The 24,641-nt window shown below is 43.6% G+C and overlaps 1 protein-coding gene and 1 long non-coding RNA gene across 5 annotated transcripts in view; one reads left to right on the top strand and one right to left on the bottom strand.

Moving 5' to 3' along the window:
- Positions 1-486: 486 nt before the first annotated feature.
- LOC131496011 (uncharacterized) lies at positions 487-8,695 on the bottom strand. The gene is made up of 4 exons (XR_009254263.1): positions 7,542-8,695; positions 5,553-5,679; positions 5,162-5,221; positions 487-894 (listed from the first exon to the last, which is right to left on the bottom strand). It is a non-coding gene; the product is annotated as an uncharacterized LOC131496011 (long non-coding RNA).
- A 346-nt stretch (positions 8,696-9,041) lies between these two features.
- Positions 9,042-24,641, top strand: part of AHCTF1 (AT-hook containing transcription factor 1) — a 79,934-nt gene continuing 64,334 nt past the window's right edge. For 3 of the 4 annotated variants that reach the window (XM_058700942.1, XM_058700945.1, XM_058700944.1), the window contains exons 1-4: positions 9,042-9,363; positions 12,300-12,399; positions 21,384-21,508; positions 23,319-23,572. In XM_058700942.1, coding sequence (XP_058556925.1) covers positions 21,391-21,508; positions 23,319-23,572 — 372 coding nt within the window. In that variant the 5' untranslated portion in view covers positions 9,042-9,363; positions 12,300-12,399; positions 21,384-21,390. The remainder of the gene's footprint in view (positions 9,364-12,299; positions 12,400-21,383; positions 21,509-23,318; positions 23,573-24,641) is intronic. The other variant, XM_058700943.1, reaches the window with a different exon arrangement.

Below are 24,641 nucleotides of genomic sequence, written 5' to 3' on the forward strand. Positions count from 1 at the left end.
AGGTCATTTCGAAGGGCCCCCTGACTCTGGTAATCTGTGATTTATATATGAAATTATATAGTAGATGGGTTAACATTAAAAAGTCAATGACTAGCTGGGGCACCTGGGTGGCTCAGTCGGGTAAGCGAAGTTCAGTTTCGGCTCGGGTTGTGATCTCATGGTTTCGTGAATTCGAGCCTGGCATCGGGCTCTGCGCTGACAGTGCAGAGCCTGCTTGGGGTTCTCTCTCCCTCTCTCTCTCCCCCTTCCCTACTCACACTGTCTTTGTCTCTCTCAAAATAAATAAACTTAAAAAAAAAATCAACGACCAGCAACTTAAAAGAAAAATCTTACTGCAATGACGGACTGTAGCCCGATATTCACGTAGAACAATGCATCCAAAACGATAGAGAAACATGTTCCGTGCTATCACCCATTGTTCTTATCTACCCAGCTTAAATAAGTCATCTGATGTCCAACAAAACATAGGCAATAGCAAACACTTGGTAGAAGTTTGAAGTTTACTACATATTTTTACACATAGTCCTCACAACAGATGGAGAAACTGAGGCTTGGACAGTCTGAGGTCTTTTTGCACTGATACCAAAGGTAGCCCAGTCATCAGGATTCACATGTACATCTGCTTCCTGTGAATTCAGTGCTTTTGTGTTTCAACACGCCACTTCCCAAAGTGTTTCACACATTTGAGGAAATTCTCAGAATGCCGCCTTCAACCACATGCTGTAGATACCTGCCCTCCCTTGTGTGTGCGTTGAGGCTGGTCTAGGGTAGGATATGACTTGGGCTGACCTGGCCTGTGGGCCTGATGGTCTGGGGGGACTTGAAGGATGACCTAAAGTTGGGAGTTCCAGATCTCCTCTTCTCCAGGAGGCTGAGAATATGCAGGTTTGAAGTCTGCCAGCAAAAATAGCAAAGGAAAGAAGGGATTCTAATTAAATACCGTTAACAAAGCCAGTGGGTTCTTAAGGACCCTGCCTGCAACTGTCATTGAATGGCTTATGGAGATTTATTCTACGTAACAGATGGTTTCCAGTTCAGCTGGACTCACACCCAAGTTGGCCAAGGTTGGTTTCCGTGCATCTCTTTGTCCTTTGTGGTTCTGCCTCATGACTCCACCCAAGTCTTAGGGTGTCAGTGGGACTGTAATTACTTCTTTGAAACCTTCATGGTCTATATTTATTATTTTGGGGTGAGGAGGGGGAGAAATCTGCATGATGTTTAAACTGAGAGACTCTTGATTTTCCAATCTTTGGGTTTTTTTAATTTATTATTTTTAATTTTTTTTATGTTTATTTATTTTTGAGAGAGAGAGAGAGACAGAGAGAGACAGAGTGTGAGCAGGGGAGGGGCAGAGAGAGAGGAAGACACAGAATCTGAAGCAGGCTCCGGGCTCTGAGCTGTCAGCACAGAGCCCAACTCGGGACTTGAACTCACAAACTGTGAGATCATGCCCTGAGCTGAAGTCGGATGCTTAACTGACTGAGCCACCCAGGCACCCTTCCAATCTTTGGACACTAACTCAAAAAGACAGAATCTTGGGGTGCCTGGGTGGCTCAGTCGGTTAAGCAACCAACTCTTGATTTCTGCTAGGGTCATGATCTCACAGTTTGTGAGTTCGAGCCCTGCGTCAGGCTCTGTGCTGACAGCGTGGAGCCTGCTTGGGATTCTATCTCCCTTTCCCTCTGCCCCTCCACCCCCTCAAAAATAAATAAATAAACATTAAAAAATATTTTTTAAAAATTAAAAAGACAGGGATTCTTACACCATGGCTCTGCTGGCTCTCTCCTCGCCCTCTTCTTTTTAGAGTTAAGGTTTCCACTGTCTACCCTGCCGAGGAGACACTACCAGCTTTATTTACTAAAGATTTTTCAAGTGTCTGTTTCCCGAAAGTTACCCCATTGAAGAGGCAACACATGCTTGTCTTAGATGGGATTAAAAGAGCCAACGAGTGTTGTGCACGTCCCCCAGAAAACGTAAAAACCTCCCAACCATACAAAAACATAAGTGCTGTGGGAACGGTGTAGGGTAAGGGGGTGTTTTCTATTTGTACTTTAACCAAAGTCGTCGACTATATTTAACACCTGAAATTTGCCAAGTGTATTAAACCCTCATGTCCACCATCTGTGGCAAAGGTAAGGAAGGGTAGTCATCTAACTTTAAATAAAGAGAATTTATTAAATTCTCTCTTAAAATAAGAGAATGTAGGGGCACCTGGGTGGCTCAGTCGGTTAAGCGTCCGACTTCGGCTCAGGTCATGATCTCGCGGTCCGTGAGTTCAACCCCCGCGTCGGGCTCTGGGCTGACCGCTCAGAGCCTGGAGCCTGTTTCAGATTCTGTGTCTCCCTCTCCCTCTGACCCTCCCCCGTTCATGCTCTGTCTCTCTCTGTCTCAAAAATAAATAAACATTAAAAAAAAATTAAAATAAGAGAATGTAGAATCGTACAAACAAAAGAAATCTGAGAGATTTCTATTATTCAAAAACAGCCAAACATAAAAGTGGCAGGCCTTCCTTAAAAGTGCCTTTTGCCCACCTGGTGGGAAATGAGTCTGTGATCCAACCCATTCTTTTGAATACATGGCTTGACCAAAACCAGAATGGGAGGCTAGAATATTCCCATGACTGGCTAGGGCACTGAGTGTTCATTATAATTATCAGTAACATATTTGAGAAAGAGTTGTAGCTCTCTTTGATTTGAAAGGAGGTTTTATAAAAAATATATATATATATTTCAAACGAAAGTTAATTTTTCCTTTCATTCTGTTCTCCTGATTGCATTGCTGAAGGACACAGGTACTGGTCTTATCAAGCTTTGTATCCCCAGTGCCTTGAGTAACAACCAGCCTATTGAAGACACTCAAATAATATTTGCTGGAATGAACAAATGAATGAACGAATGACGGAGAACAGGAACAAAACTATACTGAAAAATTCGATTTGACAATTATGATTTAGAATCTTAAGGATGTGGGGCGCCTGGGTGGCTCAGTCGGTTAAGCCTCCGACTCGGTTTTGGCTCCGGTCATGATCTCACAGTTTGTGAGTTTAAGCCCCACATCAGACTGTGCGCTACCAGCCCAGAGCCTGCTTGGGATTCTCTCTCCCCCCCCCCACCCCTGGCCTCTGCCCCTCTCCCACTCACACTCTCTGTCTCTCTCAAAATAAATAAATAAACGTAAAAAAAAATTTTCTGTGTTTTCTTCACTAAGCAGAAATTATGTGGTCTACTAATAATTCACTTCTGAACCCTAAAGGTCTTCTACGTTGAAACTTATCTTCAGGAGGAGACTGTCTTAGGCTATGCTGAACTTTATTCTGGACATTCCATTGCGGCTCTATACATAGGGCATCCTGGTGAACATCTTGCTTTGATTTTCCCAGACACTTCATGGTGAAAAACTGATCCATGTCACCTACACCTTTCTCCAATCAAATCCAACAAGTCTAGCTGAAGTTTATTAAAAAACCAGACAGAGGACCCCAGGAGGAGTAGAAGAAGCAAAAGGGAAAACAAATCCACAGTTTTTCATCTAAACCATGCAGAGATATTGTTTTGACTAACGATTTAAAACACTTCAAAAACTGAAAGTACCATGCAAATGCCACGGTTGATAAAGGACACGTGCGCCCAATGGGATTAAAATACGTGTATGAGAAAGAGAGGCTGAGGATCTAATGAACCAGGCACGAAGCAATTGCTAAAACGGGTGACCTCTTCCCTCAATGGAATATCAGATTTGGCCGTGCTCATTTCCATGACTTCTCAGCTCTGCAGAGCCGACTTCTCTGAGCTGGGTTTCCTTAGAGGCTGGGAGCTTCAGACAAGTGAGGGATCTGTGACTTCAGAGCAGTATTTGCAACACCACTGACTAAAAGCAGCTTGTTAACTATTACGTGCCCTCTGGAATCTGGTATAACAGCGCTCTAAGGCAATCGCGAGTCTTGAAAAGGCAAAGGTTGAAAACAAAAATGCAGTGATATGTGCGTGGCAGAATTTCAAGATCTGTCATTAATGGTGTTTGCTGGGGGGGGGGGGTGGGGGCGGGATTAAGGAACAGAGAAATCAGAACCTTGACGGTTTAAGTTAAAATGTATAGATTTGGGGGCACCTGGGGGGCTCAGTCGTTGAGCGGCCGGCTTCAGCTCAGGTCATGATCTCGCGGTTTGTGGGTTCAAGCCCTGCATTGGGCTCTGTGCTGACAGCTCGGAGCCTGGAGCCTGCTTCCGATTCTGTGGCTCCCTCTCTCTCTGCCCCTCTCCCACTCATGCTCTGTTTCTCTTGCTCTCAAAAATAAATAAACATAAAAAAATTCTTCTTAAATGCATAGATTTTAAGAAGTAATATTGGGAGAGGAGAATGTGAAAGAAAGGGAGAGGCAGAAAGGGAAATAATTTTTAAGAAGAGATTAATTATGATATCATGTTTATGACAAATACTACCATTGTTTAGAGAAAGAAAGAAAATATGTGGCTTTTTTGGGTATCACTCATTTAAAACATTTTTCAGGTGCATAAACACTATTTTAATGACAGAAATATATTACTTTTCTTTTTTAAAAACTGTAGATTTGATTTAATGTCTTTTTTATTTTTTTTAATGTTTATTTTTGAGAAAGAGAGAGCGTGAGTAGGGGAAGAGCAGAGAGAGAGGGAGACAGAATCCGAAGCAGGTTCCAGGCTCCGAGGTGTCAGCACAGACGTGGGGCTCGAACTCACCAACCATGAGATCAGGACCTGAGCCCAAGTTGGAGGCTTAATTGAATGAGCCACACAGGCGCCCCTGATGGGGAGTGGGAGGGTGGGCGATTGGCATTGAGGAGGGCACCTGGTGGGATGAGCACTGGGTGTTGTACGGAAACAAATTTGACAATAAATTTCATATTAAAAAAAAATAATATCTTTTTTTATAAGGAAAACAAATAAAGTCCATCCCAAAGTATTTGTGGAAAATCATTTGACCATGCGTTTCCCCATCTATAAAATGAGTTGTTTGGCCTAACTATCTCTAGGGTCCTTTTTAATCTAATATTGCATATTTTGCTTCGAATGGTGAAATTGATAAAGACATACTAATTCACTAAACAATTATCTTATTTACATGTTGGCATTATACCATCTCTGGAGATGTCATGGGGAACAAGAAAAATAAGATTCTTCACTCACCAAGCTGATTGTCAATTGGAGAAATCCAGGCTGGGCCCTGCTGGTTATAACCCATAATCTCTACAAAAATGATGAAAATGTAACTGTTCAGGGCAAATGATCGCCTCTCTTTCAGCCTGGCAAGCTCTACTCATTGTTGTTAAAGTAGCAAAGCTCCCTGCCCCCACCCATTTCTTTGTAAAACAAACCAAAATCTAAATCACAATACTTCAACGAGATTCTAAAAGTCCCTGAAATCAGATGGTCGTTGGTGGCTCCCAGGATGCTGGGCTAGTATTGAAATATTGCCTTTTAAATAAAACATTCCAAATGGAAGCGGGAGGGGCCATGTCATTATCATTTTCTAGGCTTTCTACCGAAAGAAACCCCCTGAAAAAAACAAAAAACCAACCTGTTGACCATTACAGGTAAAGAGGGAATGAAGTTCTGAGCCAGGCACATACTTCTCCTTAATCTCTGCAACAGCCCCGCAAAGGAAGTGAGCAACATCATCCTTTCTCCCCAGATGAGAAAACAGGCTCAGAGAGCGAAGAAATTCAGTTAAAGTCATGTTGCCAGAAAGTAGCGAAAAGGATTAAAAACCCAAGTTTTTCTGGCTCCAAATGACCATAGTCTTTTCACTACACAGTGCTTCCTCCAATAAGGGAAAGCTTTGAAGCTGCCTTTACTAAGGTCCATTCTGGGGAACACTAATGAGGCAAGATGATCCAGGAGGGAGCCTAGATGGAATCCACGGTCACGTAACTCCGGGAAATGCCAAGCACATTAAAGGCAGTAAAATACTACATGAAGGAAATGTGTGATTTTGTTTAATCAGCTTTTCCCCAAACTCATTTGACTACCAAGCCCAGATTGTTTTTTCCATTTAATACACCTTGTTTGAGGAAAGCATCCTCGAGACTTTTGACTAGAAAGCTAGGGCTTTTGGTGAATGTGCCAAGCTCTGCCTCTAGACTTCTTCCCAGCCTGCTCTTAACCTGCAGGTTAACCTCCAGTCCAGCCATCCCTGCTGCAGACTGGCATCCCCCATGGCCACATCCTTCTATCCTGGCCGTTTCTCCCATCTAACGGCGTTTTGTGAAAATACGAGTTTTTCATAAACATTCATTTATATAGACTTGAGTCAACCAGGAGATTGTTGTAGGAGGAAACCAAGGACCTCCCTTCAGTCAACAGGTTTTCACTCTGATTCCAACCCAAAGTTTCATGCATCTTCCTAGTTTACTACTCACTAAATGTGTGAGTGCCTTCACCCATTCATTATTCTACATTCTTAAAGTCCTAATTTAGCTTTACACCTCTAACAAGGTGAAACTACCAGTCAATAAAATAAGAAATAACCATGAAAAAAAATACACATTAATAGTTCTTGAAGCTAACAAATAATTTGGCATATGCTTAGTTCAATGAAAAGAGGGAAAAGGATTGAATGAGAGCTTTGAAGTGAAAATTCTGTTTTCAAATGAAATTAAAATAAACAACTAGCAGTTATAAGGGAAGCACTTAAAAAAATGTGTAAGATTGGGGCACCCGGATGCCTCAGTCGGTTGAGCAATCGACTCTTGATTTAGGCTCAGATCATGATGTCACCGGTCATGGGTTCGAGCCCCGGATAGGGCTCTTCACTGTCAGCTCAGAGCCTGCTTGGGACTCTCTCCCTCTCTCTCTGCCCCCCCCCCCCCAATAAACTTTAAAAAAGTAAGCCATCTCTCAAAAATAAATAAACATTAAAAAAATGTAAGGTACATTCTGCTTTCACGGTAGCTGGGTGACAGGGGTGGTGGATGGATGGACAGAGTTGGAGGCAGATAGGGAAACAGACATAAAATAATACAATTAGCATATTTTCAGTGCCAGTTCTTAATAATTCATGCGGGCTGACCCTGAAGGGAGACTCAGCCTAGGGAGAGAGAAAAAGGGACGAGGGAGAGAGAAAAAAGGCTCGAGCTGGGCCCTGAAGGATATTGAGGTTTAGACAGGTGGGGAGGCTGGGGGACAGTGAAAGGCAAAGATACGTTTGGGGGAGAGTCGATATGGGATTTGTCAAGCCCACTGGCCAAGAAAGAATTCTTTAGACACTCCACAGCGAGGAAAGATGTTTTTATTATGGCACGGGGAGAAGATCCGTGGGCAGAGTCTCATTGTGATTGTCAGGAGTGACGGATCATACAGGGTTTTCTACCCTATGGAGATAGAGGTGACTAGGGCTCCAGGAGATTGAGTCCAAGGTTCCTGGAGGTCTGTTATTAAGATTGTGTTTTCCTTGTAAATCATTAAGACAGTTACAAACCGTAGCGGAGTTTCAAGCCCTACATGACTGTGATCTTTATCGGTCGACCATTCGTTCTTCCTTTGCTTCGTTCTTAGCGGTTACTGGTACCTGATGAATCCCCCCTCAAGGGGGTGGGTTGTGCAGTGTCAGGGCCCGCTTTGCCCTCAATTTGCCCTTTGCTCCCATCAGAGTGAAGAAAGGATCCTCACAGCTACAGAGGGAAATCAGGAAGGACAGGTAGGGTTGGTCCAGATTTTAGATAGCCATACAGAAACCATCCTGCTGGTAAGGACGGAAGGAAAGGTTAAAATCTGACTTAGGAAGTCCATTAAACTGCATAGTAAGTAGGAGGAGATAGATTTTTGAATTTTACAACTGGCAGGGCCCTTAGAGAAAAGCTAACAGATGTCTGTGTAACCCATCAGTCAATCCTCTAATCCAGTCCCCCTTACTCTACACATCTGATAACTGAAGCCCAGAGAGATCACTCGATTTTCCTAACGTCACAAAGCTTCTGGAGCAGGAAACCATTGTTTAGAACTCCTGTCTTCCGACTACCAAGACGTTTAGTAGTCATGAATGTAGGTGCCAAAGAAAGGAAGTGTAGGACAGGGGCAAGGCCCCGACACAGGCACATTTGCCAAAGGGGTGGTTTCTGTTTGAAAAAGTCTGTTTAAAATAATTAAGACAAACAACCAAAGACCCCTTTTAACTGCTCCGCCACAACTTAGCCCAGCACCTTTGCAAACAAATACGTGATGTTCAGAGGCTGCTGTCAGTAAAGACACCAAAATTACAGAAAAAAGGAAATTATATTTCTACAAGGCAGCATATCTCAAAAGACATACGGGAAAGAGTAACAGAAAAGGATAAACTTTCCTGATTAAAAAAAGCGGCCTGCTAGGATCTTCCCTTTACCCCACGTTATGATCCTCTTATTGTTTACGATTAGGGACATACTAGGCATCTAATCGCTTGAAACGTGTTTGGGCACGAAAACCACCACAAGCTGAGGCGGCTCCCATGGGGGCAAAGACGGTCACGCGGCCGCCAGCAAGCGGGGCCACCTGCTAACGTGGCGACGACTCTCCCGCCACAGCGGCGCTCCCTCCCCCCGCCCGCGGGGCGGTGAGGAGGGCGGGTCCCGGCCGGCGCCGCGGACCGCGGGCAAAAAGACTACCACTCCCGACTCCGCGCGGGCCCGCGCGCCCGGCTGCCGCAGGCGTGTGGCGCGCAAGGCATGGCGGGACTCGTAGTTTCCATACACACACCCCCTCCCCCCCCCCCCCCGCCCCCGCCTCGACCCCCGACTCCGTCAGAGCTTTGGAGGCGGGGAGATCCTGTTTTATGTAAATGACCGGCCCTTCCCCAGCCGGCTTCCCTTTCCTCCCTTACCCTCCCCCCACCTCCTCCTCGGAGAGTTTGAAAATTCCCGCGGAGCAGGCGCCGAGGCCTCTACACTCGCGAGAACTCGCCTCCGCGCCGCCATCTCCTTCCCCCGCCGCCCTCCCTCCGCGCCCCGCGCCCCGGCACCCCGCCCCTGCCCCCTGCCCCCCCAACCCGGGTCCCGCCCCGCCCCTCCCCTCCCGGGTATATAGGACTCGGTCGGTCGGCCCAGGGTAATGCTCAGAACAGGGCTGGCGGCGTCGGGGACGCGGAGTCGCGGGGAGGAGGACCCGGAACCGCCGCGGCGTTTGAGTCGCTGAACGGCGCGCCGGCCTGCAGCCGGCGGAGGCGCCCGCAGGGCTGTGGGGCTGCCGCGGCCGGCGAGGTCGCGGGCGGAGGCTGGAGGTTCGGTGCGGCGGCGGCGGCGAGCGCGCCCTGCCCGTGGCGGCGGCCGTGTCTCCCGGGAGATGCTGTGACGGCCCCGCGCGGGAGGAGCTCGCGCCCGGCCTCGCGCCCTCTGCACTCGGCCGTCCGCCCTGCGCAGGTAGGGGAAGGGCGGGAGGGGCCGGGCCGGCGCGCGAGGGCGGGTCCGCGCGGCCTGGGCCGCAGGGCCGCGGGCCTCCCCGCGCGCGGCCGGGGCGGCGGCCGGCGGGCGGACGCGGTTGGCGGCGGGGGGCGGTGCGTTCCGGGTCGGGGGGGGGGGGGGCCTCCGGCAGCGGGTTACATAACCACCTCCCGGCAGAGCGGCAGCACATGGCGGCGGAGAGGCGTTGCGGGGTCCACCCCCCACGACTTCGCCGCCGGCGTCCCGCCCGCGCCGTTCTCCGGGGCGGTGGAGACCTTGGCCGGCCTGTCCCCGGCCGGGCCTGCGGGGCCGTGGGGCCGCTCCTGCGCCGGCGTGCGCTCCACATGCTCCTGGGCCTGGCTCGGGTGAGTGGGGGCGCGGGGAGTGGAAAAGTGCGGCGTGGAACCGCAGGACGTCTTGGAGCGGCTGTTAATCTGCCTTCCGTGTCCCCCCTGCCAACCTGAGGACCGTCACTTTGTTACTAGTTGACTTCTGCGGGGCGGTGGGGGCGGCGGTGTGTGTGCTCAGCGCCAACGGGGTCCATGCTCGCTGTTACCTTTTTTCAAATTGGCAGTTTGAGAAGTGTTTGGAGGAACCCGGGTCCTTTAGGATAAAACCCAGGTCTCTCGGCAACTCTGAACTTCAGTTGATTCTCAAAATATCCTAAAGAACCAGCAGATTTTAAGAAGCTCTCGTGAGCTTTGACTGTCTGGGTCAGTGACCGGGGGATGTCAAGCCCAGCTCAAGTTAATGCCCGCGGGATGCTCTAAGTGCGTTAAACGCCACCGGAGAAGTCTGCGTTCTCTCCATCCTGTAATTTTTGACCCCTTGTTTTTCCCCACAACCTACTACCGAAGGTTACTACCCAGTAATTAAAATACATTTAAAAAATATTGTTCTTGGGGGATAGACTCCTCTTGATTAAAGAGGAAATAAACATTGTCTTCTGACCATGAAGATGTTCAGGGACTCCTCATTTTTCTTGAGAAGGAAGACTGACTTCCCCAGGTTAGGTCAGCGGTCTCTAGAGTATACGTCTGTTCTGTCCAGACTCAACTGTGCTTCAGCTCTTCCAGAAAGCTCCCCCACTGCTGGGCCCATTTTCTTGGAAATGTATTTCTTGCTCTTTTGCTTGGAGCCTTGGGCGCGGTACCTGCTTTCTTTCAAGTTCTCAAATTTCACACCTTCCTCAGCTTAAATGCCATCTTTTCTAGGGACTTTTTCATTTCCCCTTCTCCCACATCATTTATCTTCTCTTGTAGCATTTATTTGTGTCTAATATTCTGTCCTTGATTATGTATCTCCTAGAACGCAACTCTTTGAGGTCAGGAAGCGGGTCATCTCTCTGCCCTTGCATTCCCTTCCCGGCACAACTTTTTAAAAGTGCTTGGAGCTTCAAAGATGTTTGAGTTAACTTTGAAAGAGCAACCACTACAAGGCTGGGGATTTCAGAGTCCACTGGCAGCTTCTATGTGCATCAGAATTCTTAGTCTTTACTGAAAAGAGCCAAAAAAAGTAAAAATGCATACAAAATGTTCTGTAGATGTTTGTTCAGTATATGTTACACTAGAATTACTGAATTTTTTGGTGGAATTCAGCTGCTTTCGAGCATATGTATGTTTTCTACAGAATTGATTTGTGGTATTCTGTTGCTAATAAAACCTTTCCTAGTAATTTTGTGAATTTTGTTTTGCTTCTTAATGTGGAGACAACCTGTGTTTAAAAATACTTAAAAATAAGTTGGATCCAGTACTGGAACCCAATATTGAGCCTTTTCTTTTTAAAGTCTTTTTTTTTTTAAGTTTATTTTTATTTTGAGAGAGACAGAGACAGTGCAGGTGGAGGAGGGGCAGAGAGGGAGGCAGAGAATCCCAAGCTGGCTCAGCGCTGAGAGTGCAGGGCTCAAACGCACAAAACCACGAGATCATGACCTGAGCCGAAACCAAGAGCTGGACGCTTAACCGACTGACCCACCCAGGTGCCCCGTGAGCTTTTTCTTTTTAATAGACTTCATTTTTTAGAGCCGTTTTTAGAGCCGTTCTGCTCACAGCAGAATTGAGTGGTAGGTACAGGGAGTTCTGGTACACTTTCCCCCATTAGCAACATCCCCTGCTAGCGTAGGACACTTGTTACCGTTGATGAACCCACATAGACACGTCATTGTCACCCAAGTCCATAGTTTGTATTAGGGTTCACTCTTGGTGGTGTGTGTTCTGTGGGTTTGGGACAGATGTATAATGACATAGATCCACCATGCTAGGAGCATTCAGAGTAGTTTTTACTGTTCTAGAAATTCTGTGTGCTCTGCCTCGTCCTCTGCTCACTGCTAACCCCTGGCGACCACTGCTTTTTTTTTTTTTTTTTTTTTTTTTTTTTTACACCGTCTCCATAGTTTTGCTTTTTCCAGAATTGTCATGTAGTTGGAATCATGCAGCGCAGTATGAGCCCTTTCAGGTTGCCCTTTTTCACTTAGTAAGAATTCATTTGCGTTTCCTCCATGTCCTTTCATGGCTTGATAGCTCATTTCTTTTTCCAAGTTTTATTTGTTTGGTTTTTAAGTAATCTCTGTGCCCAATGCGGGGCTCCCAACTCAGGACCCTGAGATCAAGAGTTGCATGCTCTACTAACCGAGCCAGCAAGGCACGGTGCTCATTTCTTTTTAGTACTGAACAAATTCCATTGCCTAGATGTTCCACCGTTTAGTCAACCCTTCATTCATTCTGAAGGACATTCAAAAGGACACCTTAGTCCTTAGTCCTCATACCTGTGAGGAAAGCTGTTGTAACACCTTTGTGTCGTCTCTTGTGTGGACATAAGTTTTCGCCTCCTTTGAGTAAATACCAAGAAGTATGATGGGTGGATCGTATGGTAAGAATATGTTTAGTTCTGAAAGAAACTGCCAAATTATCTTCCAGAGCGGCCGTTTCCACCAGCGGTGAAGGAGAGTTCCCGTTGCTCCACACCCTCACCAGCATTTGGTGGTGTCCGTGTTCCGGATTTGGGCCCTTCTAAAAGGTGTGCGGTGGTATCTCATTGTTTCAATACGCATTTCTCTGATGACATATGCTATGGAGCTTCTTTTCATGTGTTTGCTATCCGCGTATCTTCATTAGTGAAGTGTCTGGTAAGGCCTTTGGCCTTTTTAAAAAAATTTTTTGTTCTTGTAAGGTTTGTTTATTTTTGAGAGAGAGCGAGTGAGCGCGCACAGGCGAGCCGGGGAGAGGCAGAGAGAGGGAGACACAGAATCTGAACAGGCTCCAGGCTCTGAGCCGGCAGCACAGAGCTCTGTGGGGCTCGAACTCACAAACTGAGATCAGGACCTGAGCTGAAGTCAGACGCTTAACTGAGCCACAGGTGCCTCTGGCCATTTTTTTAATTGGGTTGTTTTCCTGTTGGTTTTTCAGAATATTGAGTTTTTAAAAATTGATTTTATTGTTCAACATGTCTATTTCTGTTCCCTGCTAGTATCTGGCTGTCCTAACTCACCGTGTTTTAGATCTGTTAGTTGCAAGGCATTGTGACTGTCTGGAATTCACGGGAACAAGATATGCTTTTTGACGTGTAGGAATTCATATGATGATGGGGAAGACCGGCAAACATAAGTAATGAATTTCAAAAATAATATTTATGATTGCTTACCTAAAGGTGGAAAGGAGCGAGCTCAGAGATCCGATTAAGTGGGAAAGGATGGGTCTATCCAGACCACGCTGGGAATTTAGCGTTTGAGTGGTGGACAGGGTCTTGGCAGATGGAGATGGAAAGGGTACAGCATAAAAGAGGGAAAGTACAAGGCTGTAGCAAACTGATGATGGTTTGGGGAGGCAACACTAAAGATAGTCTGGGGCTGCCAGCTTGTAGAGGACTTTCATTGCCTGAGGCTGAGGCTGTCGGTTTTTTTTTTTTTTAATTAAAAAAAATTTTTTTTTAATCTTTATTTATTTTTGAGAGACAGAGTGTGAGTAGGGGAGAGGCAGAGAGAGAGGGAGACACAGAATGCGAAGCAGGCTCCAGGCTCCAAGCTGTCAGCACAGAGCTGGACGCGGGGCTCGAACTCACGAACTGTGAGGTCATGACCTGAGCCGAAGTCTGACGCTCAGCCGCCTGAGCCACCCAGGAGCCCCGAGGCTGTTGGTTTTTGTATACGTAGTAGGGAATCATTGGAGGCTTTGGAGAAGGGAGTGACATAACCCATCTGTGCTTTATCAAGAAGATGAACAATATCTTTAGCTCACTGGCAGCCAGCACCACGTCATGCTCTGCCTACCTGGCCCTTGAGAAGGTGTTTAAACTTTCTAAATTCCCTTTCAGAGGCTGCCAGTGCTGGCATGTCACGAAGGCCGGGATTCTACTTAATCTTGTACGATACTGAGCGTGGCGGCTGAATGTGTGTTTGTGAACATGCATGTCTATATGGGATGTTCTTTCTAATCGTATAATTTTTAGAAGTTCTCTTCACTGTGCTTAAAATGTTAAAGTTCACACTAAATTTGGGATTCGAAAGGGCTTGCTTGAAACCAGTTTTTCCCCTGTAGATTCAAAGGCTAACTTGTAAATTTGAACAACTTTCTCTTTCATTCACTGAACACCTTTTCGAACTCCTTCACGTCGGGCACTATGATAAGCTAAGAGTTGGAGAGAGAAGTATTCACCTTTTCTAGAAACTTGGGTGTGACATGAAGACCCGTGTAGAAGTGCAGCATTGCGTGCACCAGTGAGTGGTAGAACTTGGACTTAAAGCCATTCTAATTCAAAGTTCCTGCCTTTTCTAGTACTCTGCATGGAACCTGTGATTATCGTTCACCTTGCTACTTCTCCTTGAGAAGCACCTTGAGAGCTTTGAGAAATTCTTTTTACTCTCGAGACAGGCATCAGTGTAGGGTGGAAGTTTGAGAACCCTGCTCTAATTCCGGACTAAAGGCTTAAATTCCTGTAGGTAGGTAGAAGCTAAGTGTAATTAACTTGCAGGACCAAGAAGTGGATTTTAATTGTTACCTTAATCCTGAGAAACAATTGAATAAAGAGGGGACATGGTGAGATGAAGATAGAAACAGACTTAGGAGGAAGCTAGGATTTCAGCATTTCATTTTTGTGCATTTTAGCATATGGTAAGCATTTAGTCTTGGTTGAATGAATTAAGGAATAGATTCAGAATCGATAAACTGATTATCCCTTGAGTGTGGGGGGTTAAATAGGATCACTAAAGAAGTTAGCACCTTCAAGAATTCAAAGTTCTAGAGTCTTCACATTTAATTTCAAGTTTCTAAGGATAACACTAACCTAACATTGTTATACTGTTAACCTTTTGTGGGAATTTCTGGGCCGTAGGACAGATCTACAGTGTATTTGGGATTGCTGTAAAGGAGCACCTGTTGGGTGTGCTTGGATGTATGGTGTTGAAGTGGCTGTAGGCTGTCTTGTTACCAGCCTGAGTTGAAAGGCGTTCGGTTAGAGCAAAAGTGGCAGAGCTTTGGAGAAGTATGGCTGCACCCTGGATGTACCTTTACAGAAATCTGTCCGCATTATGCACTTGTGACTGGGGCCAGCAGAGAGAACATCACAGATCAATTTGAGAGAAGTACTTTTACAGAAAAGCTGGACCGCGAGTGTGCCTGAGAACCGGTGTGGCAGGCCTCTCCCCATGAAGACCAACACAACCTCACCACCCCCACCCCCTCACGCTCCACCCCCATGTGCCACGTCTACTGACAAGAGTGTTGCAAAGCTTCAGCTCTAGTGGAAACAGCATCAGGTCTCTTTTCGCAGGCAGACCAGAGTGGACCCTAGTTGAAACTCGCCACACTGTGACCAAGGTCCAAACACTCCCCACTCAGGCGAGGAGAAATTCTGCAGAGGACTGATTTGAGAGAGCAGCCAAAACACAGCAGCCAAGTGCACACAGCATACACCAGAGACGCTTCCTGAAGTGCCAGGCCTTGGATAGTATATGACCTCTTCTTAGGATAGGCATTACTCTAAGGAGCGGTGTGTTAGGCTTTCCTAACAGAGAAGAAGACAGAGCCCTAAGACAAAATGTCAAGATGGAGGAATTCATCTCAAAAGAAAGCAAGAAAAGGTCATGGCCAGGGATCTGATCGAAACAGATACAAGTAACATGCCTGATCCAGAACTTAAAACAATCTCAAGGGTACTAGCTGGGCTTGAGAAAAGCATAGGAGACACCAGGGAGTCCCTTACCAGTAAAAACTAGTCAGGCTGAAATAAAAAATATTGTAACAAAGATGTGAAACCAATTGGATGTGATGGAAGAAGATGAAGAATGAATCGGTGATACAGAAGATACAATTACGGAAAGTAAGCTGAAAAGAAGAGGGAAAGAAAAAATATTGGATCACGAATGTAGACTTAGGGAACTCAGTGACTCCATAAAGCATAATATTCGTATCAAAGAAGTCTCAGAAGAATGCAGGGAAAAGGGGGCAAAGGTTTATTTGAAGAAATCATTGCTGAAAACTTAAGTAATCTGGAGAAGGAAATATATCCAAATCCAGGAGGCACAGAGAACTCCCAATAAGATCAACAAAAGCAGGTCAACAACAAGACATATCACAGTTAAATTTGCACAATGAGATAAAGGAGAAAATTTATTTTTGTCATAAGTGAAATAGTTCCATCTCTGGTCTCTCACTTTTGTTAATCTATTTCTTTATGTTGGTAGTTTTTTTGTTTTTTGTTTTTTTGTTTTTAATTCTTAGCAACCAGCTTTTGATTTCACTTCTTTTTCTTTTTATTATTATGATTTTTCTGTTTCATTAAATTCAACTCTTTTATTCCTTCTGCTGATGCTGGGTTTAATTTGTTCCTATTTGTCTAGTTTCTAAAGGTGGAAGCTTAGGTTACTGATCTGAAATCTTACAGAGGTTTGGTGCTATCTAATTCCGGACTAAAGGCTTAAATTCCTGTAGGTAGGTAGAAGCGAAGTGTAATTAACTTGCAGGACCAAGAAGTGGATTTTAATTGTTACCTTAATCCTGAGAAACAATTGAATAAAGAGGGAACATGGTGAGATGAAGATAGAAACGGACTTAGGAGGAAGTCTGTTTCCCTCTAAGTACTGCTTTATACTGCATCACACAAATTTTGATACGTCATGTTTTCGTTTTCATTCAGTTCAAAGTACTTTCATTTCCCTTTTGATCTCTTTGATCCATGGCTCATTTAGAAGTGTGTTATTTAGTATCCAGATATTTGTAAATTTTCCAGATGTTTTACTGCTTTTTAGTTTCCTTGTGAGCAGAGGATAGGCTTTGTATGATTTGAATCCTTTTAAATTTGAGATTTTATGGCTCAGGATATAGTCTATCTTGGTAAGTCATTTGTGTGCGTTTGAAAAGAGTGTGTAGTCTTTTGTTCTTGGGTAGAATCATCTATAAAAATCGATCAGGTTGGCCAGATGTGTTTAGGTCTTTTGTGTCCTTACTGCTCTTCTGTTAAGTTGTTCTATCACTTGTGGAGAGAGACGTGATGAAATCTCCAATTACAGCTGTGGGTTTTTATGTTTCTCCTTTCAGCTCCTAGTTTTTGCCTTATTTTGAAGCTCTATTATTCAATATAAATGTTCAGGATTGTTAATGTTCACTTGGTGAGTTAAGCACTTTATCATAATGAAATGAACCTTTTTATCCCTGGTAATATTCTTTGCTCTGAATTCTACTTTGATATTCATATGGCTGTTCTACCCTTTTTTTTTTTTTTTTAATCAGTGGTAGCGTGATCTAGCTTCCATTTTTACTTTCAACCTAGCTAGCCTTTTTACTTAAACTCTTGCTTTAAAAAAAAAAAAAAATCCACTCTGACAGTCTGCTTTTTAATTGGAACGTTAAAGTCATTTCATTAATGTGGATGTAAGATGGTTAGGTTTAAATCTACCATCTTCCAATTTTTTTTTTTGGTCCCATCTGTTCTTTCATTTTCCCTCTTTTTGTGCCATCTGTTGGATTAAGTTTTTATGGTGATATTTTATCTCTTTCATTGGTAAATTAGCGATGTAGTTCAGTGCATGTGTGTGTTCAGTGGTTGTTCAAAGGTTTACTGTGTACATCTTTAAATTATTGCCGCCTACCTTCGAACAGCATTAGAGCATTTAACATACAGTATAAGAACTTTGTAACTGTGCTTCCATTTCTCCTCTCGAAGCCTTGTGTTATTGTCATTTGTTTAACTTGTAAATATGTTATAAATTACATATATTACTGTCATTTTTGCTTCAAATAGATAATCGTCTTCTAAGGAGATAATTGCCAGTTTTTGGTGGTCTGTATTCTTTTGTGTAGATCTAGATTTCCATTTGGTATCATTTTCTTTCGTCCTGAAGGAATTTCTTTAACATTCCTTGTAGTGCAGATCTACTTTATTTTACCTTTTTTTTTTTAAATGTATTTTCAAGTTAGCTAACATACAGTGTAGTCTTGGCTTCAGGAATAGATGCCAGTGATTCACGACTTGCATATAACACCCAGTGCTCATCCCAACAAGTGCCTTCCTTAATGCCCATCACCTTTCCCCTCCCACCCCCATCAACCCTCATTTTGTTTTCTGTATTTAAGTGATGTTTTCACTGGATGTAGAATTCTAGCCTGACAGCTTTTTTTTTCAGTTCCATTGTTGTCTTTCAGTTATTGTTCCATTGTCTTCTGGCTTGCATCATTTTCCACAAGAAGTCTCCTGTCATTATTACCTTTTCCCTCTTTGCAGTGTGACACTTTTAAGATTTTGTCCCTTGATGAGGATGTATTGGGGGGGCAGTTTTTTCGTGTTTCTGGTGCTTGAGGTTTAGCGACCTTTTTGATGGTGGGTTTATAGTTTTCATCAAATTTGGAAAATGTTGGCCAATAGTTTTGAAATATGCCTATTCTCTCTTTTTGGAGATTGCTTTTGCGTATATTAGGGTACTTAATATTGTCCCACAGCCCACTGATGCTCTGTTCTTGCCCTTTCTGCCCCAGCCTTTTTTCTCTTGGTGCTTCATTTTAGATCATTCCTATTGTGGATGTTTACATTCAGTAATACTTTCTGTGTCTGTCTATGAATCTCTTTCAGCATATTTCTCATCTCTAGAAGTTTGACTTAGTCCTTTTAAATATCTTCTGAGTCTGAGTCTTTCCTTGATGTGCTTATGCTTTCCTCTGTCTTCTTGGACATGGGGATTATAGCTAGAATAACTGATTTTGAGTCCTCATCTGGTAATTCCAACTTCTGTGTCACTTCCTGGTCTGTTTCTATTGGTTAGGCCCCCCCTCCCCCTTATTATAGGTCATATTTTCCCACTTCTTTTGCATGCCTGACAATTTTTGACTGGCTGCCAGATACTGTGAATTTCACTTTCTTGAGTACTGAATATTTTTTTGCATTCCTTTATATATTCTTGAGGCTTCCTTGTTCTAGGGTGCAGCTTAGTTATTTGGAAACAGTTTGATTCTTTTGAGGCTTGCTTTTGTTTATACAGGACCAGAATGAGTATTAGACAAGGGCTAATTTTACCCCCCCCCCCCCCCCCGCCCCCACTGAAGCAATCAACACCATTCCAAGTACTCTACTCAGTCCTCATGTATTATAAGGCTTTTCCATTCTGGCGCTATTCCTGGCCTTCTGTAAGCTTTAGGGACTGTTTCCCTTCTGTTTTTCCAGTGATCCATTCCTTGGCCTCTGGTGGTTTCCTTACATGCTTACGCTGATCATATAAAGATTCATGGAACCCAGTGCAGATATCTGCATCTCTTTGCATCTCAGATCTTTTATCGGATCACCATTCTACCTGAAGCCTTCTATAGATAATCTTTTCAAACTCTCGTTAAGGGAGAGTTTATTTGTGGTGAACTCTGTTTTTCTAAAAACGTGTTTCATATCTGATGATAACCTCAGTGATCTATAATTATATGTTGACAGCTATTTTTGCTTAGAATTTTGAAGAGATTCCAGACTTCTGGCTTTCACTGTTGTTGAAAAGTCATTTCTTTTTATTTATTCTGTATAGGATTCACTGGTCCTCCTGATTCCAAAGAATTGGTGTGTCCAAGTCTGAGAAGTATCTTTCAGAATATTGCTTCTACCTTATCATTTAATGTTAATATTCTGAGGGATTTGGAATAAACATATGTTGGCCCTTCTCCCTCTCTCGTCTCTTTTTTAAGACTTCATTTTTAAGTAATCTCTACCCAATTGGGGGCTCAAACTCCCAGTCCCAAGATCAGGAGTTGGATGCTTCACCGACTGAGCCAGCCAGGTGCCCGTCTTGGCTATAACTTCCAACTGCTCATTTCTTTTTCTCTGTCTTAGGTTCTGCAAGAGTTTTGGGGCTCTCTTTCTCTTTCTAGTATGCCATGTTACTTATTTTTTGATTTGGGTTTTGTTGACTTTAGGTACAAAAGGACTATTTGCTGGGTGGATATGAAAAAGAATATCTGTAAGTTACAAAGAATCTTGGTGCAGTGAATACGTGTCTGCTCACCGTGGGGTTTTAGAGAAAGAACGTTACTTTGGAGTCCTTGCGTTCCCGTCCCTTTCCCTCTTAAACTACTGTTGGGTTTTTGTGTTTATGGTTTCCTTGTTTTATTCATAGTTTTGCTATACATGTTTGTATTCTTAGGTATTATTTTGCTTAGTTTCACAGCCTTTTTAACTCTATGTAAATGTAATCATTCTGCGTGTATTTTCTCCTTTTATTGTTTAGTGTCGCACTCTGGCGTTTTTCCATCTTGTTGCATATGCCACAGTTCTTATAACTCCATTGAGGTTTTTTCTCCGTTGAGTTCTCAGTTTTACTTAATTTTTTATTCCATAAGTTCTCTAGTTTTTGTCAAATCTGCTTGACTACTTTTCATTATTTTTGTGAAGTTTCTTCCTCATTAGCAAGCTAGAACTTTGATTTCTTTAAACCTATTAAACGTAATTTCTGTTCTCTGATCGTTTTCAACATCTGAAGCTGATTCTGCCGGCTGTTGATCATGGTATCCTTGTTACAGTTTGTTATTTGTGAGCTCATTTTCTTGGAATTTCATCTTTGAGAATTCTTTGAGATTCTGGAGACTGTTTGGTGGTTTCTGTGGATTGTGTGGAGCATTACCAACCTGAGAAAAATTTATAAGAAATCCTTCCCTGGGTGTTTTCAGATGACGTAGCTTGAATTCTGGCCACCAATTTGTGTGAAGGGAAATTTTCTGAATAGAGACTCACAGTCATGGTCAAAACGGGCAGCATTATTGCTCCCGTCTTGCACACTGGGTGCTTTTCTCACTGGCCTTGGTGCCGATGATACAGCCTATGGAGTTCAGTGGGGGGGCTCTTCTTAGCTTGCCTTGGCTCTGCCAGCCCTTGGCTTTACCTTCTGCCTCCGTGGATCTCAAGAGTCTCAGAAGAAGATCACAGTCACCGGCAGTGGATTTGGTAGCTAATTTCCAAAATTCCTGCTGTCTCTTCGTGTTTGACGTTGCCGATTTCATTCAACAAGTGGTATTTTAACCATTATTTTTGGTCGTTGACAATAGAAGGGTCATTCCAGCAATCTGATCTTCTATACGTTGGAAGTGAAAGATAATTTTCAGTTTTTTTTCTATCCAGTTAAAGATCTGTCCCAAACTCAATTCCTGAGATTATTGTGTATTTGGACTCTTTTTGTGGACTTTCTCCCCCTTGCCCATAGCAGTAGTTTTTGTAAAATTCATCAGCTTTTCCTGTTTGTGTGTGAAGTGTTCTTTCAGAGTAAGTCAGGCAGTAAGATTAATTGCACAGAACCAGGCTTCAAACAGTCTGGGGAATCATGTATATCCTTAGGCCATCTGGCTTAATAAATCTTTACTCCAAAAGCCGTTGGGAAACATTTTATTAGGAGGGAGTACCTCAGACCCAGAAGCACATAAAATGTGTTTTATGATCAGATTTTAGTTTTAGTTTATTTACTCTCGTGTGGTGGCTGTTTCTTTTTTTCTTCTGGCTTAGGCATATTGTAGTACGAACATAATGTTATCTCTTACAAATACTTACAGTGAAAGCATGCGCGGCCTAACAGCACAGGTGACGGCTCTCCTGCGCTTGCCAGAGGTGACCGTGCAAGCCTTTGCGGAAGATGGAGTGACGTCAGAATGTGTGCTTCATGGCAAGCTCGCTCCAGGTAAAATAACGTTACTGAAAATTTACTGATGTGATTGATTTGTAAGAGAATAATAAGCACGTATTGTAATTTCCTTTAACGTGGGAGAAAACCGCGACACCCAGTTGTAGTCGTCTCACGTAAACATCTAGCAGCTACAGCTGCTTGTGTAATAACACCTGAATACTCGAGAACACATTTCCGGTGAACCTTGGGTGGGTTTTTCCTTATTAAAAATGCTGTGCGTTTTTTATCTCTACACTATGTATATACTATATCTTTTAGTATTGAATGTTTAATGTTGAGTGTTCATATTTAGAAGGCAGAAATAATACACAGCTGTGATTTCTTTATAATCAGTAAGTTTTATTGGTGATGAATTTGGATTAGAATCTGAATAGTCTTATGAGTAGAAAAATCTGATTGTAGGGCCCCGAGTAGTATCCAGGAAGTCTTACTTATTAATTCCATTAACTTGAACAAGATCTTAATAGATAGTTTTGGTCATATAATAGAGCAGAAAACCATACCGGAGTAGCCATCAAATTGTGGATTTCAGTCTAGCGAAAGATGCTGCGGCCGCCTTTTCTGAAAATGCATTTCACAGCCATCCATCCTGGCGGGTAGACAGTAAAACATATGGGTCACGTGGCTGTTTACAGTGCTACCCTCTTGAATATTGACAGTAGTGACGGTACTTACTGTCGTGCCAGGCACTGTAACAACTTCAACTGAGATATTAGACTCTTCTAAGGAGACACTCTTCTGTGCAGCTAAGAATCCAATAGGTTAAGTCACCTGCTCCCAGTTGTGCCGATAGCGAGTGGTGAAAATTATCTCTGAATCCATGTGTTCTGGGTCCCCGTTGTGCCACGCTATTTCCTTAAACCGTAGAGGCTCCCGTAGCTATAACCTGGCTTATCCAGCTGTGTACTTGGATGCGTGGTAGACCTCACAGATTTAAAAGTTACCATTGACCCAGCTGCTCAAGGGAAAATTCGAGTCTGTTCTTGATTCTTGTTTTACTTCCTCCCCATATCTTCATCAGCAAGCACAGCCTTTTAGTCCTGTCTCTAAGATGAATCTCTAGTCAGTCCATTTTTTTTCATTCACGGTCGCCGACCAGGCATAGGGTATCGTCTCCGCACCTGTGTCCTGTGCTCCTTCTTGTCCCTTTTCTGCTTAGCAGCGAGGGTAACATTTGAAAACAGAAATCAGATAGGTGAAAAAGCTCCGATTACTTTACATTGTGTACCTGATAAGATCCAAACATGGCTGGTGAGGGGTTCAGAAGGGCTTCTGGCATTTCCTGTTGTTATACTAGTTATGTCTTGTCTTCTCAGTTAGATTTTGAACTCTTCGGGGATAGACTCATGGGTTACGTTGTATGAGCCTCGGAGCGCCTCGTTTAACTCTTGAGGTATAACGTATTGAAAGTGTGAGCTGTGGAGTTAGGCTTGTGATGCACTTCTGGCCGCGGTATTTGTAGCCATATGGCTGGGGACAGGTTAGTTAACCGTGTGAAAGTTCAGGTGCTTTTTCTCTGTATTGGGGTGTGACAAGGACTAAATGAGATGGTCTGTTTTAGCATATAGCATGGTGCCTTTACCCAAATGTTTACTTTATCATTGAGATAATAGTTGTCTAATATATTTTACTCATCTTTGGACCACTGTGTTCTATAAATGGTTAGATTTCACTTTAGAGATAATGCGTCAAGTTATACATAATGAGCTACGTGTCATATGTGTAAAACATCTAACTTCTGTCTAGTTATGTGGTGTACCTCGAAATAAGCAATGTTTTTGCTGTTTTCTTCTTCTTCTTCTAGGGAGAAACGCACTTGCTTGCCTGGCTTGTGGTCCACAACTTGAGGTAGTAAACTTTCTCACAGGAGCACGGTTGTCTGCATATCGATTCAATGGAGTGAGTCAGCAGCCTCCTGTCGTCCTGGCTATGAAGGAGTTCTCCTGGCAGAAGAGAACCGGGTTGTTAATCGGACTAGAGGAAGCAGAAGGGAGTGTTCTCTGCCTTTATGACCTTGGTGTGTCCAGAGTGGTTAAAGCCGTTGTTCTTCCTGGAAGGGTAGGTACCGTTTTTTGTTTTTAATAATTTTTTTTTTTTAACGCTAATTTATTATTGAGAGACAGAACATGAGCATAGGAGGGGCAGAGAGAGGGGGAGACACACAGTCCAAAGCAGGCTCCAGGCTCTGAGCTGTCAGCCCAGAGCCCAGTGCGGGGCTCGAGTTCACAAACCGTGAGATCATGACCTGAGCCGAAGTCAGACGCTTAACCGACTGAGCCACCCAGGAGCCCCGGGTAGGTACTGCTTAAGATTCATGAGCATTCCGCTTTCAGAACTAAGCCCCTGCTGGTCACACAGGTGTGTTCGCTTTGTGAAAATTCATTGAGCTATACATTTTTATAATTCATTTACTTTTGTGGAATCGTTGTTTTTCATTAAAAGTTCAAAATACAGAGGTTAAAGGCAGTATGTTATCGAAAGAACATTAATTTCTTGGGGCGCCTGGGGGGCTCAGTCGGTGGGGCGTCCGACTTCGCCTCAGGTCATGATCTCACGGTTCGTGGGTTCGAGCCCCGCGTCGGGCTCTGTGCTGACAGCTCAGAGCGTGAAGCCTGCTTCGGATTCTGTCTCCCTCGCTCTGCCCTTCTCCTGCTCACGTTCTGCCTCTCTCTCAAAAATAAATAAATATTTAAAAAAAAATTTAATAATGCTGTGGACTAGATGTCTAGACATGGAGCCATTCAGTAATTTATGCAATTACTTCATGCAATAATACAAAAATTTATAATAATATAAATTCCAACATTTGAGGTATTCTTTTAAATTTCCCCTGACTACTCAATATATGTCATTCATTTACTTTTTTATCAATAATAAAAATTAAATTTCTCTACAAAAAAAAAATTTAAGAAAGAACGTTAAGTTCTTTTCGATAACAAGTAACAAATAGAACTTTTTATGCTTGGTTAGAAAATTGCAAAGTGAAAATAGGGACGACCTAGTTGTTCTGATGCTCTTTTGTATGAAGAGGGTCATCTGTGTCTTGTCGTCTTCACTTGTGTTTTACGAGGACACTGGAAGTTTATATTAAAATATTCATTACTATAGTGTTTTTTTGGTTTGTTTT

This window comes from Neofelis nebulosa, chromosome 15 (assembly GCF_028018385.1).
Source record: "Neofelis nebulosa isolate mNeoNeb1 chromosome 15, mNeoNeb1.pri, whole genome shotgun sequence".
Taxonomy (NCBI): domain Eukaryota; kingdom Metazoa; phylum Chordata; class Mammalia; order Carnivora; family Felidae; genus Neofelis; species Neofelis nebulosa.